Here is a 16,505-nt window from a genome sequence, read left to right on the forward strand (position 1 = left end):
GCTATTCAGCTCCTCAATTGGCTTGACCCAGTCGAAGCTCTTCCTCCATTGTTCCCAAGTCCACTCTCTCTGCTCTTCACTCGGCTTGACCCAGTCGAGGCTGCCACGGAGATCTGCTAGGGATTTCCCTGGTGATGGCTCCTCGACTCGCTGCTTGGTCCAGTTGTGGTGGGATTTTCTGTCTCCTCCTGTTCGGTGTGTGCCCAGTGTAAGGCGCCCAGACATTTGCCCAGGGGTAAGCTACAACCCCTGCCCGTTCCGCAACGACCCTGGTCCCACCTCTCGGTGGACTTTGTTACAGACCTTCCCCCTCACAGGGGAATACTACCATCCTGGTCGTTGTGGATCGGTTCTCGAAGGCCTGTCGTCTCCTTCCCATGCCGGGTCTTCCCTACTGCCCTACAGACCGCTGAGGCTCTGTTTACCCATGTCTTCCGGCATTACGGGGTACCCGAGGATATAGTGTCTGATCGAGGCCCCCAGTTCACCTCCAGAGTGTGGAGAGCCTTTATGGAACGGTTGGGGGTTTCGGTGAGCCTTACCTCGGGTTACCACCCGGAGAGTAATGGGCAGGTTGAACGTGTCAACCAGGATGTGGGTAGGTTTCTGAGGTCATATTGCCAGGGCCGGCCGGAGGAGTGGGCGAGATATGTTCCCTGGGCCGAAATGGCACAAAACTCTCTCCGCCACTCCTCCACCAAACTAACCCCTTTCCAGTGTGTGTTAGGGTACCAGCCGGTTCTGGCACCTTGGCATGAGAGCCAGATCGAGGCCCCTGCGATGGATGAGTGGGTGCGGCGCTCGGAGGAGACGTGGAACGCTGCCCACGTTCATCTGCAGCGGGCCATCCGTCGACATAAGACTAGCGCCGATCTCCACCGCAGTGAGGGGCCTGTGTACGCACCTGGAGATCGAGTCTGGCTCTCGACCAGAAACCTGCCCCTCCGCCTGCCCTGCCGGAAGCTGGGTCGGCGGTTTGTGGGGCCGTTCAATGTCCTGAGGAGGTTGAACGAGGTGTGTTACAGGTTAGAACTGCCCATTGATTACAAGAATATTAACCCCTCGTTCCATGTGTCTCTCCTCAGGCCGGTGGTAGCTGGTCCACTCCAGGACTATGAGATAGAAGAGACTCCTCCGCCCCGTTGGACATCGAGGGGCTCCGGCGTACACCGTTAGGTCCATCCTTGATTCGATACGCCGGATGGGGGGTCTCCAATATCTCGTGGAGTGGGAGGGGTACGGCCCGGAGGAGCGGTGCTGGGTGCCGAGGAGGGACATATTAGACCTGTCTCTTCTGACCGAGTTCCATTTGGGGTCATCCTACGCGCCCAGCTCCGCGTCTTCCTGGTCGCCCCGAGGCCGGGTCGGCGCACGGCTGGAGCCGCGCCAAGGGGGGGTACTGTCACGGTTTCGCCGAGGCTGCTCCTCCTCCTTGTTCGGGCAGGCTTCGGCGGTCGTCGTCCCCGGAGTACTAGCTACCACCGTTCGATGTTTCATGTTTGTTTGGTTTTGTCTGTTTGTACACCTGTCCCTTGTTAGTGTTTGATTTTGTTTCCTATTTAGTTATCGTGTGTTGGGTCAGGTGTTATGTGTGATTGTTATGTCAGCTGTTAGCTGTTGGTGGGATTTTCTGTCACAAACGTCTAGAACAGATGAGGACCAAGGCGCAGCGTTGCAGGCAAACATACTCTTTATTACGAGACACGATCAAAACAACAAACAATACGTGACAGTTCACGGTCTACCATAAACAGACTAGAAACAAAATCCCACAAACACGAATGAAAAACAGACTGTTTAAATATGGCTCCCAATCAGAGACAACCAGAAACACCTGACACTCGTTGCCTCTGATTGGGAGCCACTCTGGCCAACATAGAAATAGCACCCATAGAAACAAAACACATGATCTACACACCCTGGCTCAACATAACAGTGTCCCCAGAGCCAGGGCGTGACAGATCAGTAACAGAGTCTGTCATAGCGCTAAGGAAGTAGCTTGATTTGGCCTATTTAACCAAGGCAGTGCACCTATTTCTCAATTACCTAAATATCTGCCAATCAGCTAACGAGCCAGTTTGTCTAGTCTTGGCCCAGGCTTGATTTCTTATCAAGAAGAGGTCTGAGAGTACAGGAGAGTACCATGGGGTTAATTTGTTTTTTGACTCTGAGTCGCTTAGAAGGGTATGTTTATCAGCCAGAGAGTTAAAAATTGATGAGAAAAATGAAAGTGCCAAAACAGAGTCTGGTATGCATCTAGTAGAAAAAAGCTCTGAATAATATAGATCATGAAGGAATGCCTGTGGAGAGAATTTAAAAAACATTCTCTTCACAATTATTCGACGGTCAGGGTTGTTCAAGTTGGTATCTCTAATGCAAGCGATAGAGCAGTGGTCACCGATATTGTTTGCAAAAACACCACTAGCTAAAAACTTATGAGGACGGTTAGTCAAGATAAGTTCAATCAATGAGGAGTTTGATAGGTTTTTTAAATTCATCCGAGTGGGTTTCATTATCAGCTGAGTCAAGTTGAATTCAAGACAGATATTCTTAAACTGATCTAAGGCATGTGTGTCATGGATCCCCCTGGTACTGCTGCTCATTCCGTTCACCAGCTCCGGAGATCTACGTCACCGGCCTTCTTGGCGTCACTGACCTGGTTCATTACCACCATCCCCGGACTGTCTTGTCACATTATGCAAACCTGGTTCCCATCCCCCCTGATTAGTATGTGTATACATGTGCCCTCTGTTCCCCATTGTCCTTGTCGATTATTGTCCCATGTCCGTTGGTCTCGTGAGTACCGTATATTGAGCTCTTGTTATTACGGGTCTCGTCCCGTGTAATTGTTTGGAGGTTTACACCTCACTCTTTTGTTTGGGTTACATCCCAGTGTTATATATATGTACGTGTTTGTTTTGGGCTTCGTCCCCATCGTTTTTCATGATGTACCTTGTGTTGGGTGGAGTAATAAAAAAACCTAATACGTATTCCTGCGCCTGTCTTCTAATCATTATACATCGTGACAGAATAATCAACCCATAAAAATGGAGACAGCGGGAAAGGCAGAGCTGTCGACCATCGTAGAAACAGTCCAGCATCACGAGGACTGTCTCTCCAGACTCGGCAGCGCCATGGACAGCATGCTGGCAACCATCCTGCGGTTGGAGGGGAAAGTACAGTCCCTCCAGTCTCCAGTACCGGTTCTGGCACCAGCCCCAACACCACCACTACCTGCCTCCGTCCCATCTGAGCTGGTCCGCGGAATACCCCTGTCCCTCTCTGAGCTCTTTGACGGCGCGCCAGCGAGATGCAAGGGATTCCTTCTACAATGCGACCTGTACCTCGCTTGCTACGCTGAGGCTGTCTCCGGGAGAGACAGGGTTGCCACAGTCATCTTGGCACTGACCGGATGGGCCCCCGGACTGGGGTGCCGCGGTCTGGGAGACTGGCGGACCCGAGGTCGAGTCCTACGAGCGCTTCACCCTCCTCTTCCGCTCGGTGTTTGATCATCCTGTGGAGGGCCGAGAGGGAGGTGAGCATCGACTCCGACTACGCCAGGGATCTAGGACCGCCTCGGAGTTCGCCCTGGAGTTCCAGACCATTATGGGCTCCACCGGATGGAACGAGTCGGCTCTGGTAACCGTTTTCCGCAGCGGACTGCAGGAGGAGGTACAAATGGAGTTAGCCTGCCGTGATGACAACCTGTCACTTGACCAGCTCATCAGCATTGCGATCCGGTTGGACAATCTCCTGCGGTTCCGACGAAGACCTGCACGGAATCCAGAGCCCATGGCTACACCTGCTCCGTGGCCAGAGCCGATGGAGGTGGGCTCTGCATGTTTGCCCGAGGCAGAGCGTAGGAGAAGGAGGAATCTGGGCCTTCTCTCCTATGGTGGAGAAAGGGGTAATTTCTCCCCAACCTGCCCTCTATCCACTAACAGGCGAGGAGGTGACAAGCCAGGGAATTCCCCTGCTCCAACCCAGGGAGGATGCAAGATCCCCTCTCCTTTTCTGTCAACTCAACCAATGTGTTTTTGCATTAAATTCCCTGAATACCCTAGCCCTCACTCCCGTTAGCTCTGATTGATTCCGGAGCTGCCGGGAATCTTTTAGATAGCGCAGTGGCCACTGCATTACGCATTCCTATGGTTCCCCTACAGTCACCCATTCCGGTTCGAGCCCTGGATAATCGTCCAATAGGGACAGGACTTGTACCACACATCACTGTTCCCATTTCTCAGCTGACCCATGACACTTATTTAGAACAGATCACCTTTTTCATTGTAGACACCCTCACGCAATCCGTTGTTTTAGGTCTCCCCTGGTTGAGTTGGCATAACCCTGTTATTTCCTGGTCTGAGAGGAGACCGCTGGGTAGGTCGCATGAGTGTCAGGGGAGGTGTCTCGTGGTGTCTGTCAACCCCATTACGGTGGAAAGTCCGGACCACGCCACTCAAGTGGATTTACCGGAGGAATACCAGGATCTAGACTGGGTTTTCATTAGGACCCAGGCTATACCCCTGCCTCCTCATCGCCCTTGGGACTGTGCCATTGACCTGCTGTCTGACGCAGTTCTCCCGAGAGGACACGTCTATCCCCTCTCCTACGCGGAGACCAAGGCCATGGAGACCTACATACAGGAGAGCCTCCAGCAGGGTTTTATCCGCCCCTCTAAGTCACCAGCCTCCTCAAGCTTATTTTTTGTTAAGAAGAAAGAGGGGGACAGCGCCCCTGTATTGATTATCGAACACTGAACAAAGCCTCCGTTAAGTTCAGCTATCCTTTACCCCTCATCCCAACCATCATCGAACAAATGCACGGGGCGCAGTACTTCACGAAACTGGACTTGAGGAGTGCCTACAATATGGTGCGCATTCGTGCAGGCGACGAATGGAAAACAGCATTTCCCATGACCACGGGGTATTACGAGTATCTCGTAATGCCCTTTGGCCTGTCTAATGCCAGGCCTTTATTAACGAAGTGTTTCGGGACATGCTGGGATGGGATGTAGTGGTTTATGTAGACGACATTTTGGTCTATACTGCTGATCGAGCCCAGCATGTTTCGTTAGTCAGGTCTGTGCTGGGAAGACTGTTGGAGCATAATCTATATGTTAAACAAAAAAAGTGTTTGTTTTTTCCAGCGATCCGTGTCCTTCTTGGGCTACCTCATATCCACAGAGGGAGTGGAGATGGAGGAGCAACACTTCAGCGCAGTCAGGTCATGGCCCATCCCCAACTCTGTGAAAGCAGTCCAGTGATTCCTTGGGTTCGGCAACTATTTCCGGAGGTTAATCCGGGGCTTCAGCACGGTGGTCGCGCCTCTTACCTCCCTGCATTTGCAGGTCCCCAGCGGCTTCGTTGGACAGCGGAGGCGGAGAAGGCGTTTCAGACGCTGAGGCACGCTTCACCACTCCTCGCGTGCTGGCACATCCTGACACCTTACTCCCCTTCATCGTCGAGGTGGATACCTCTGAAGAAGGAGTCGGGGCAGTGCTGTCCCAGCATACAGGAACCCCTCCAAAACTGCGGCCCTGCGCCTTCTACTCCAAGCAGCTGAGCCTCACCCAGGGGAACTACGACATGCGGGACCGGGAACTCTTGGCAGTCAAGAAGGCTCTGATGGGGTGGAGGCACTGGCTGGAGGGGTCCAAACACCCTTTCCTGGAGTGGACGGACCACCGCAACCTGGAGTACATCAGGGCAGCGAAGAGGATAAACCCGAGACAGGCCAGGTGGGCTCTATTCTTCGCCAGGTTCCAATTAACACTTTCCTATAGGCCAGGCTCAAGGAACGTGAAGGCGGGCACCCTGTCTCGCCTCTATGACGCAGAGGAGAGGCAGGGAGAGGAGACCCCCATCATCCCTCCGTTCCGTATCATCGTGCCAGTGGTTTGGGACGTGGACAACGACATACGGCAGGCCCTGCATACGGAACCCGCACCTGCATAATGCCCGGAGAACCGTGCCTAAGTGCCCATGGGTGTGCGGGACCTCCTCCTTTCCTGGGCGCACACAGCACCTGTGTCGGGTCATCCTGGAATAGGCCGTACCATCGCCTGCCTGACTGAGAAGTACTGGTGGCCCACCTTGGCTAGGGACGTCTGGGTTTACGTCTCTTCCTGCTCCATCTGTGCCCAGAATAAGACACCCAGACACCTCCCTTATGGAAAGCTCCTTCCCCTGCCGGTTCCACAACGACCCTGGGCTCATCTCTCGGTGGACTTTGTCACTGACCTTCCCCCCTCCCAGCGGAACACCACCGTTCTCGTAATTGTGGACCGGTTTTCCAAAGCTTGTCGCCTCCTTCCTCTGCCTGGGCTCCCGTCGGCCATGCAAACCGCAGAGGCTCTTTTTACGCACGTTTTCCGGCACTACGGGAACCGGAGGACATTGTGTCAGACCGTGGTCCTCAGTTCACCTCACGCATATGGAAAGCATTCATGGAACGCCTGGGGGTCACGGTCAAGCTAATGGGCAGGTGGAGAGGGTCAATCAGGAAGTGGGCAGGTTTCTAAGATGTTACTGTCAGGACCGGCCGGGGAAGTGGCTGGATTTTCTACCTTGGACTGATTACGCACAGAATTCCCTCCACCACTCTTCAACTAACCTCACACCTTTCCAGTGTGTGTTGGGGTATCAGCCCGGCCCTGGCACCTTGGCATCCGAGCCAGACCGAGGCCCCAGCGGTGGACGAGTGGTTTCGGCGTGCTGAGGAGATGTGGAACGCTGTGCACATTTGTCTCCAGCAGGCGACCGGGTCTGGCTCTCCAACCGGAACCTGCCCCTCTGCTTGCCCTGCCAGAAGCTGGGCCCACTCGTTTGTGGGGCTGTTTAAAGTCCTGAAGAGGGTTAATGAGGTAACGTACCGTTTGCAACTCCCTGGTTATTACCGCATTAACCCGACTTTTAATGTGTCTCTCCTCAGGCCAGTGGTGCCTGGTCCCCTCGCTGAGGCTGGACCCAGTGACGCCCCGCCTCCACCTCTGGACATCGAGGGAGGTCCAGCGTACTGATCTGAAGTCCTGTTTTCAAGGCGTCGGGCAGGGAGTCTCCAATATCTCATCAACTGGCAGGGGTACGGCCCAGAGGAGCGGTGCTGGGTTTGCTCCCCATTGTCCTTGTCGATTATTGTCCCATGTCAGTTGGTCTCGTGAGCACTGTGTATTTACATTTACATTACATTTACGTCATTTAGCAGACGCTCTTATCCAGAGTGACTTACAAATTGGTGCATTCACCCTATAGCCAGTAGGATAACCACTTTACATTTTTTTTTTTTTTTTTTTTTTTGGGGGGTAGAAAGATTACTTTATCCTATCCCAGGTATTCCTTAAAGAGGTGGGGTTTCAAATGTCTCCGGAAGGTGGTGAGTGACTCCGCTGTCCTGGCGTCGTGAGGGAGCTTGTTCCACCATTGGGGTGCCAGAGCAGCGAACAGTTTTGACTGGGCTGAGCGGGAACTATGCTTCCGCAGAGGAAGGGAGCCAGCAGGCCAGAGGTGGATGAACGCAATGCCCTCGTTTGGGTGTAGGGACTGATCAGAGCCTGAAGGTACGGAGGTGCCGTTCCCCTCACAGCTCCATAGGCAAGCACCATGGTCTTGTAACAGATGCGAGCTTCAACTGGAAGCCAGTGGAGTGTGCGGAGGAGCGGGGTGACGTGAGAGAACTTGGGAAGGTTGAACACCAGACGGGCTGCGGCATTCTGGATGAGTTGTAGGGGTTTAATGGCACAGGCAGGGAGCCCAGCTAACAACGAGTTGCAGTAATCCAGACGGGAGATGACAAGTGCCTGGATTAGGACCTGTGCCGCTTCCTGTGTAAGGCAGGGTCGTACTCTCCGAATGTTGTAGAGCATGAACCTACAGGATCGGGTCACCGCCTTGATGTTAGCGGAGAACGACAGGGTGTTGTCCAGGGTCACGCCAAGGCTCTTCGCACTCTGGGAGGAGGACACAACGGAGTTGTCAACCGTGATGGCGAGATCATGGAACGGGCAGTCCTTCCCGGGAGGAAGAGCAGCTCCGTCTTGCCAAGGTTCAGCTTGAGGTGGTGATCCATCATCCATACTGATATGTCTGCCAGACATGCAGAGATGCGATTCGCCACCTGGTTATCAGAAGGGGGAAAGGAGAAGATTAGTTGTGTATCGTCAGCGTAGCAATGATAGGAGAGGCCATGTGAGGATATGACAGAGCCAAGTGACTTGGTGTATAGCGAGAATAGGAGAGGGCCTAGAACTGAGCCCTGGGGGACACCAGTGGTGAGAGCACGTGGTGCGGAGACAGCTTCTCGCCACGCCACTTGGTAGGAGCGACCGGTCAGGTAGGACGCAATCCAAGAGTGAGCCGCGCCGGAGATGCCCAGCTCGGAGAGGGTGGAGAGGAGGATCTGATGGTTCACAGTATCAAAGGCAGCAGACAGGTCTAGAAGGACAAGAGCAGAGGAGAGAGAGTTAGCTTTAGCAGTGCGGAGAGCCTCCGTGACACAGACACAGCATTCCTGTGCCACCACCCCGCTGACCAGATGCTCTCGGGGTATGCGAGAACACATGGTCAGACGAGGAGAGAGCAGTAGGAGTAGCAGTGTTTTCAGTGGTAATCCATGTTTCCGTCAGCGCCAAGAAGTCGAGGGACTGGAGGGTAGCATAGGCTGGGATGAAGTCTGCCTTGTTGGCAGCAGAACGGCAGTTCCAGAGGCTGACCGAGACCTGGAACTCCAGATGTGTGGTGCGTGCAGGGACCACCAGGTTAGAGAGGCAGCAGCCACGCGGTGTGAGGCGTTTGTGTAGCCTGTGCGGAGAGGAGAGAACAGGGATAGGCAGAGGCATAGTTGACAGGCTGCAGCAAATGGCTACAATAATGCAGAGGAGATCGGAATGAAATGAGCTAAACATCTGGGAAAGGAGAGAGCGGGGCCTCCCTCACCACAACTCCCAAATATAACTCTCCCAACTTCCACCTCAGAAACTATAATTGTTTCACTGAAACACCCGAATATAACTCTCCCAACTTCCACTTTAGAAATTAGAATTGTTGTAAACTACAGTGGTTCAATGTTTCTAGGAATAGACTCTAACTTACTTTATTCAGCTAGCTAACTTGGTACAGTATTCTTCCATGAAAACCGCCCAGGGCACCGTATCCTATGACGCCATAGCTAACTAGCATGCTAGCATCCAATAACACACGGTTTAGCACCAATACTTTGTTATAACAAACTACCAATAGTGTGTTAACACACTAAACAGATAATTCGTGTCCGTGTCTAGTTCCTTTCATAACGCAGCAATAATTAAACGTTGGCTAGGTAGCACAAAGTCAGTCATGCTAGCTACACAAGTGGACTACACATCTCGAATGTTCAGAAAGGGAAGCTTTATGTTGCAAAATTCTCATTGACTAAAATTATATTGTATTTAGCTGCTACAGTACTGCTAGCTGGTAGTGTTGGCTAGCTAGCAATGGCTGTGGTGTTGACTTTGTTTGAAAAACGGCGTCGCTGCGAACGAATGTAGCTGGCTAAAATTATATTGTATTTAGTTGCTACAGTACTGCTAGCTGGTAAGGTTGGCTAGCTAGCAATGGCTGCGGTGTTGACTTTGTTTGAAAAACGGCGTCGCTGCGAACGAATGTAGCTGGCTAGCTAACCTCGATAGTTTCTCTATACTACACCTTTATCTTTGATACAAATACAACTATGTAGCTAGCTAACATTACACTAATCAAATCGTTCCATTGTAATGTAATGTGTCATATTACCTGCGGAGCGAAGTACAGCATGACTACTCACCTCGCCTGCCGTTCCGTTTATCGCCTGCCGTTCCGTTTATCGCCTGCCGTTCCGTATTGTGCTCTTGTTATTACGGGTCTCGTCCCATTTAATTGTTTGGAGGTTTACACCTCGCTCTTTTGTTTTGGTTACATCCCAGTGTATATATATATATATATATATATATATATATATATATATATATATATATACACGTGTTTGTTTTGGGCTTCGTCCCTGTCGTTTTTCATGACGTACCTTTTATTGGGTAATAAAAAAAACGAATACGTACTCCTGCACCTGTCTTTTAATGATTATACAACGTGACAATTTGTAACCCAATCAATATTTAGATCTCCTAACACAACCATTTCAGATACCAGAAAGGGTTTTAAATCATCAGAAATAATATCAACAGCCTCCACCGAAGTGGCTGGGGAGCGGTAGACCGTAGCAATACATATACAGTTGAAGTCGGAAGTTTACATACACCTTAGCCAAATACATTTAAACTCAGTTTTTCACAATTCCTGACATTTAATCCAAGTACGAATTCCCTGTTTTAGGTCAGTTAGGATCACCACTTTACTTTAAGAATGTGAAATGTCAGAATAATAGTAGAGAGAATGATTTATTTCAGCTTTTATTTCTGTCATCACATTCCCAGTGGGTCAGAAGTTTACATACACTCAATTAGTATTTGGTAGCATTGCCTTCAAATTGTTTAACTTGGGTCAAACGTTTCAGGTAGCCTTCCACAATAAATTGGGTTAATTTTGGCCCATTCCTCCTGACAGAGCTGGTGTAACTGAGTCAGGTTTGTAGGCCTCCTTGCTCGCACATGCTTTTTCAGTTCTGCCCACAAATGTTCTATAGGATTGAGGTCAGGGCTTTGTGATGGCCTCTCCAATACCTTGACTTTGTTGTCCTTAAGGCATTTGCCACAACTTTGGAAGTATGCTTGGGGTCATTGTCCATTTGGAAGACCCATTTGCGACCAAGCTTTAACTTCCTGACTGATGTCTTGAGATGTTGCTTCAATATATCCACATACTTTTCCTTCCTCATGATGCCATCTATTTTGTGAAGTGCACCATTCCCTCCTGCAGCAAAGCACCCCCACAGCATGATGCTGCCACCCCCGTACTTCATGGTTGGGATGGTGTTCTTCAGCTTACAAGCCACCCCCTTTTTCCTCCATTCATAACGATGGTCATTATGGCAAAACAGTTATATTTTTGTTTCATCAGACCAGAGGACATTTCTCCAAAAAGTACGATCTATGTCCCCAAGTCTAGTTGCAAACCATAGTCTGGCTTTTTTATGGCGGTTTTGGAGCAGTGGCTTCTTCCTTGCTGAGCGGCCTTTCAGGTTATGTCGATATAGGACTTGTTTTACTGTGGATATAGATAATGTTGTACCTGTTTCCTCCAGCATCTTCACCAGGTCCTTTGCTGTTGTTCTGGGATTGATTTGCACTTTTCACACCAAAGTACGTTAATCTCTAGTTGACAGAATGCATCTCCTTTCTGAGCGGTGCGATGGATGCGTGGTCCCATGGTGTTTATACTTGCGTACTATTGTTTGTACAGATGAACGTGGTACCTTCAGGCATTTGGAAATTGCTCCCAAGGATGAACCAGACTTGTGGAGGTCTACAAAAAAAATTTCTGAGGTCTTGGCTGATTTCTTTTGATTTTCCCATGATGTCAAGCAAAGAGACGCTGAGTTTGAAGGTAGGCCTTGAAATACATCCACGGGTACACCTCCAATTGACTCAAAATGTCAACTAGCCTATCAGAAACTTCTAAAGCCATGACATCATTTCCTGGAATTTTCCAAGCTGTTTAAAGGCACAGTCAACTTAGTGTATGAACATTTCTGACCCACTGGAATTGTGATACAGTGAATTATAAGTGAAATAATCTGTCTGTAAACAATTGTTTGAAAAATTACTTGTGTCATGCACAAAGTAGATGTCCTAACCGACTTGCCAAAACTATAGTTTGTTAACAATAAATTTGTGGAGTGGTTGAAAAACGAGTTTTAATGACTCCAACCTAAGTGTATGAAACTTCCCCCCTTCATCTACTTCCCAGAGTCAGAATCTGTGGATACCATTTTTATGTCTCTGTGTGCAGTTTGAAGGAAGTTTCTAATTAGCATTAGTGCAATAGCAGACTACCGTTAGTGCATTGACTAGAAGTTATGCTAACACTAGTTAGCATTGGCTCGCAAAACTACCTCTAACATCCATACTGGACGCAGAGACATAAAAATGGTATCCATTAGTTCATCTGACTCATCTGTGGAAGTAGATAAAGGGCTTAAATGCCAAAATCCCAAAGTATCACTTTAAATATACTGAGAGAAAACCCATGATTACAGTACTCACAACAAATATGCTCATCCAATACCAATATATTTTCTCTAGAACTAATCTAATGGATAAAAGAGGCACTGGTAGCAGATGTGTCCTGCAGTCAGTCCAGTAACTTTGCTCTTTTTAAGAACCAATCAGAGACTTTGCACAGGGCCCAAGACATCAGCACTGCTTTATGAAATCAACCCAGGTATTCATCTCAATAAAGAGAGGGGTTATGCAACATGTAATAGATGTGGCGCGCACGGCGGTGCCTGTTATGGCACAGCGGGGAGCGTGTTAGTGTAATGGATGTTTTAATCTAGGGGAGATAGTGGCCACCATCCGCCAACGGGTTTCAGCTGCGACCACCCAGAGCAGAAACATATTTTACGATTTTGCGAAGACGTAGTCAGGAACACATCTAGTTTTCTTTCTCCATAGCAGACTGCTGTAGCCTGAGGGGTTCTGGGGGAGAGAGTGAGCCATCATTTAGTATATCACCTCCACAGAGTGCTGCTGCAGGTAGGGAGAAAAGGGTGGCCTCGCAATTGTTTTTAAATCAGACTGCGAGGCGCTAGATCAATCATATAATTTGACAGGGAGTAGGGGGTTGGGAGGGGGAGTCGAGGTGTGTGTGTCTGTCTGCGTGAGTGTTACTATCACTGACCCCCCCGGCGCAGGCAGGCAGGCATGTTGTGAAATCCTGGTAACCGATAGCTTGCAGACACAAATCAATATGAATATGTGCATGGGTAGGCACAAAATAAATAAATAGCCTGCATTAGCATAAGTTCCCAATAGATTCCAGTGGAAATAAAAGTGTCCGAAGATGCATGGAAAATAGAACAGCCATACTCTGTTATTAACTCTGTTATTAAAACAAATAACAATAGTATCGACTTGAATCCCAAGTCAATATAGCAATACCTAAATTATGTGACAAGATACTTCATATGTGTACAGGTTACATGGGTGCAATGTCGAGTACATAAGTTACCAACATCTTCGGTAATTTAGGTAATTAACAGAAAATCTATGGCAATCTATGGTACCTTTGGTAATTTATACTTATATATTAAATATATATTCATGTATAGTATTAATTTTGTATATCTCTGTCCATATTGTCCATGAGTTTCTAGTAGACAGACCATATGGTTAAAGAGAAAATAGCCTAATTGATAAAAAATAAATCATTGAATCAACAATGTCATTATTTTCAATTAACTCTAAAACTGCCACCAGTTTGACGCAAAAACATTGACAATAAATACATATTGAAATAGTAAAATAACTAAAAGTGTGTTAAAAAATACAATACAAACATACAGTTTCATGCTGAAACCCTCATGTTAAACACCAATGGTATTCACTAAGTTGATAGTTTATATTTAGGATTTAGGAGCTTTGTCATTTTTCAATTTTAAAATGATCTTATTTAATGATTTCATTTAATGTATTTTACATGTGATAAGGCCACACAGAGGGCCAGCAATAATTACTGACACCTGTGATAATCTGAAGTACCCAAAAAGGACACTAGATGTCATCTTATAAAATTCTAAATAAACCTTGAAATTACACAAATTCTGGTAGTTTCCTGATAAACTTAGGTTTCCAGTAATATACCCTCCCTTTGCAACCCGCAACCCTACGCGTATCACATTAAAACAATGCCTTCATTAGAGGCTAGATCTATAAGAAATCTTGAGAGCCATATCCTCAGGACATAGTTGATGGTGAGTCTGAATGGAGCAGATCTATGGAGTGGTGTGTGCTACCTAGACATCCCCATCCTTCTCCGGTGCACAGGCACTAACTTTGACTGACATTCAAATGAACGCAGTGTTTTCCATGAAAACGGCTCAGATTGGCATATTGGAGATAGATCTGTTGACAGAGGCTATTTAGCTGATGATGAATGGCAACAATACCCAGCCCAGGGTCCCAAATGACTGAGCAGTGTTTTCTGAACAGTTCGGGTTGGGTGGATGGGGTGGAATAGGCAGTTGTTTAACATGCCAAACTTCAAAGACTGCTTGCTGCTGCACCCATGAGTGAACAACATATCTCCAACAGCTCTGCAGGACAAAGACACTGCATAAATTGATTATGAGATTTAAGCCAACAGCATGATCAGTCACCCTAGATACATGAAGAATGCAGAGGAAGGGGAGAATCCCCTCAGCATACTCACATTCTGCAGCTGCAGGCCTGTGTTAGGCCCCAGGCTGGATTTGGACTCCAAAGCAGAGGCGTTGCCGTTGTAGTTTTTGAGGCTGCGACTTTCTTTCAAGTGGGCCTGGAGTTTTTCCCTGCGTCTCCTGAGGGGGCGAGGGGTAGTACATATACGTGGCATGTTAACTAAATCACGGCATTGCCTTGACCTTTAACTCTCAGACCCCACTCTTCACCCATAGTCGTTGCAGTGAAGAAGTGTAAATTGAGGGTCTCTGATGGAGCTGACAGGTTCCTGTGCTGTAACTCCATTATAGATTCCTTCCAAATGGCACTAGATCATGATTTTATCTGATTATCTTGTTGTCAGGCTGCTCACTCACTCACATCATTATATTACAGAGCCTATAAAATTACAATGCAATTCATCAGAGGGCTTTCTGCTCCATATGCCCTGAATGACAGTTTGCCATTACAGCTTTGATGTTTGGACCAGCATGCTGGATGAATATATAAAGGATATACATTCTAGACCGGTGCTTTCAGGCGTAAACAGGATGTAAAACATGCATAGACAAATAATGTGTGCAGGGCCCATACCAACACAATAAAACAAATTGTCAAGAGCTTTCTGACCTTATCAGTTCTTTAAATTGATGTACACTACCAGTTATCAATTTGGACACACCAAACTCAAGGATTTTTCTTTATTTTTTACTATTCTTTACATTGTAGAATAATATTGAAGACATTAAAACTATGAAATAACACATATGGAATCATGTAGAAAAAAAAAAGTGTTAAGTAAATCAAAGTATATTTGATATTTGAGAATCTTCAAATAGCCACCCTTTACCTTGATGACAGCTTTGCACACTCTTGGCATTCTCTCATCCAAATTAAACTGGAATCCTTTTCCAACAGTCTTGAAGGAGTTCCCACATATGCTGAGTACTTGTTAGCTGCTTTTCCTTCACTCTGCGGTCCGACTCATCCCATACCATCTCAATTGGGTTGAGGTCATGGGATTGTGTAGGCCAGGTCATCTGATATATCACTGCATCAATCTCCTTCTTGGTAAAATAACCCTTAAACAGCCTGGAGGTGTGTTGGGTCATTGTCCTGTTGAAAAAAAAATGATAGTCCCACTAAGCCCTAACCAGATGGGATGGCATATCGCTGTAGAATGCTGTGGTAGCCATGCTGGTTAACACCTCCTCCTCCATGCTTTACGGTGGGAAATACACAAGCGGAGATCATCCGTTCACCCACACCGCGTCTCACAAAGACACGGCGGTTGGAACCCGAAATCTCCAATTTGGACTGCTGACCAAAGGACATATTTCCACCGATCTAATGTCCATTGCTCATGTTTCTTGGCCCAAGCAGGTCTCTTCTTCTTATTGGTTTCTTTCAGTAGTGGTTTCTTTGCAGGAATTCGACCATAAAGGCCTGATTCACACATTCCCGTCTGAAAAGTTGATGTTGAGATGTGTCTTGTTACTTGAACTCTGTGAAGCATTTATTTGGGCTGCAATTTCTAAGGCTGATAACTCTGATGAACTTATCCTTTGCAGCAGAGTTAACTCTGGGTCTTCCATTCCTGTGCGGTCCTCATGAGAGCCAGTTTCATCATAGCGCTTGATGGTTTTTGCGACTGTACTTGAAGAAACGTTCAAAGTTCTTGACATTTTCCATATTGACTGACCTTCATGTCTTAAAGTACTGATGGAGTGTTTTTTCTCTGCTTATTTGAGCTGTTCTTGCCATAATATGGACTTGGTATTTTACCAAATAGGGCTATCTTCTGTATACCCCGCCTAACTTGTCACAACACAACTGATTGGCTCAAACGTGTTAAGAAGGAAATCAATTCCACAAATTAACTTTTAAGAAGGCAAACCTTTTAATTGAAATGCATTCTAGGTTACTACCTCATGAAGCTGGTTGAGAGAATGCCAAGAGTGTGCAAAGCTGTCATCAAGGCAAAGGGTGGCTATTTGAATCTCAAATATAAAACATATTTTGATTTGTTTAACACTTTATTGGTTACTACATGATTCCATATGTGTTATTTCATAGTTCTGATGTCTTCACTATTATTCTACAATGTAGAAAATAGTAAAAATAAAGAAAAACTCTTGAATGAGTATGAGTAGGTATGTCCAAACTTTTGACTGGTACTGTA

General features: G+C 47.5%; 1 protein-coding gene across 3 annotated transcripts in view; it reads right to left on the minus strand.

The window, feature by feature from the left end:
- The window catches only part of LOC121571618 (pro-neuregulin-3, membrane-bound isoform-like), a 576,634-nt gene that overhangs the window by 44,531 nt on the left and 515,598 nt on the right, over positions 1 to 16,505 (minus strand). For all 3 annotated transcript variants that reach the window (XM_041883204.2, XM_041883195.2, XM_041883186.2), the window contains exon 6: positions 14,337 to 14,463. In XM_041883204.2, coding sequence (XP_041739138.2) covers positions 14,337 to 14,463 — 127 coding nt within the window. The remainder of the gene's footprint in view (positions 1 to 14,336; positions 14,464 to 16,505) is intronic.

Source organism: Coregonus clupeaformis, chromosome 1 (assembly GCF_020615455.1).
Source record: "Coregonus clupeaformis isolate EN_2021a chromosome 1, ASM2061545v1, whole genome shotgun sequence".
NCBI classification, from domain to species: domain Eukaryota; kingdom Metazoa; phylum Chordata; class Actinopteri; order Salmoniformes; family Salmonidae; genus Coregonus; species Coregonus clupeaformis.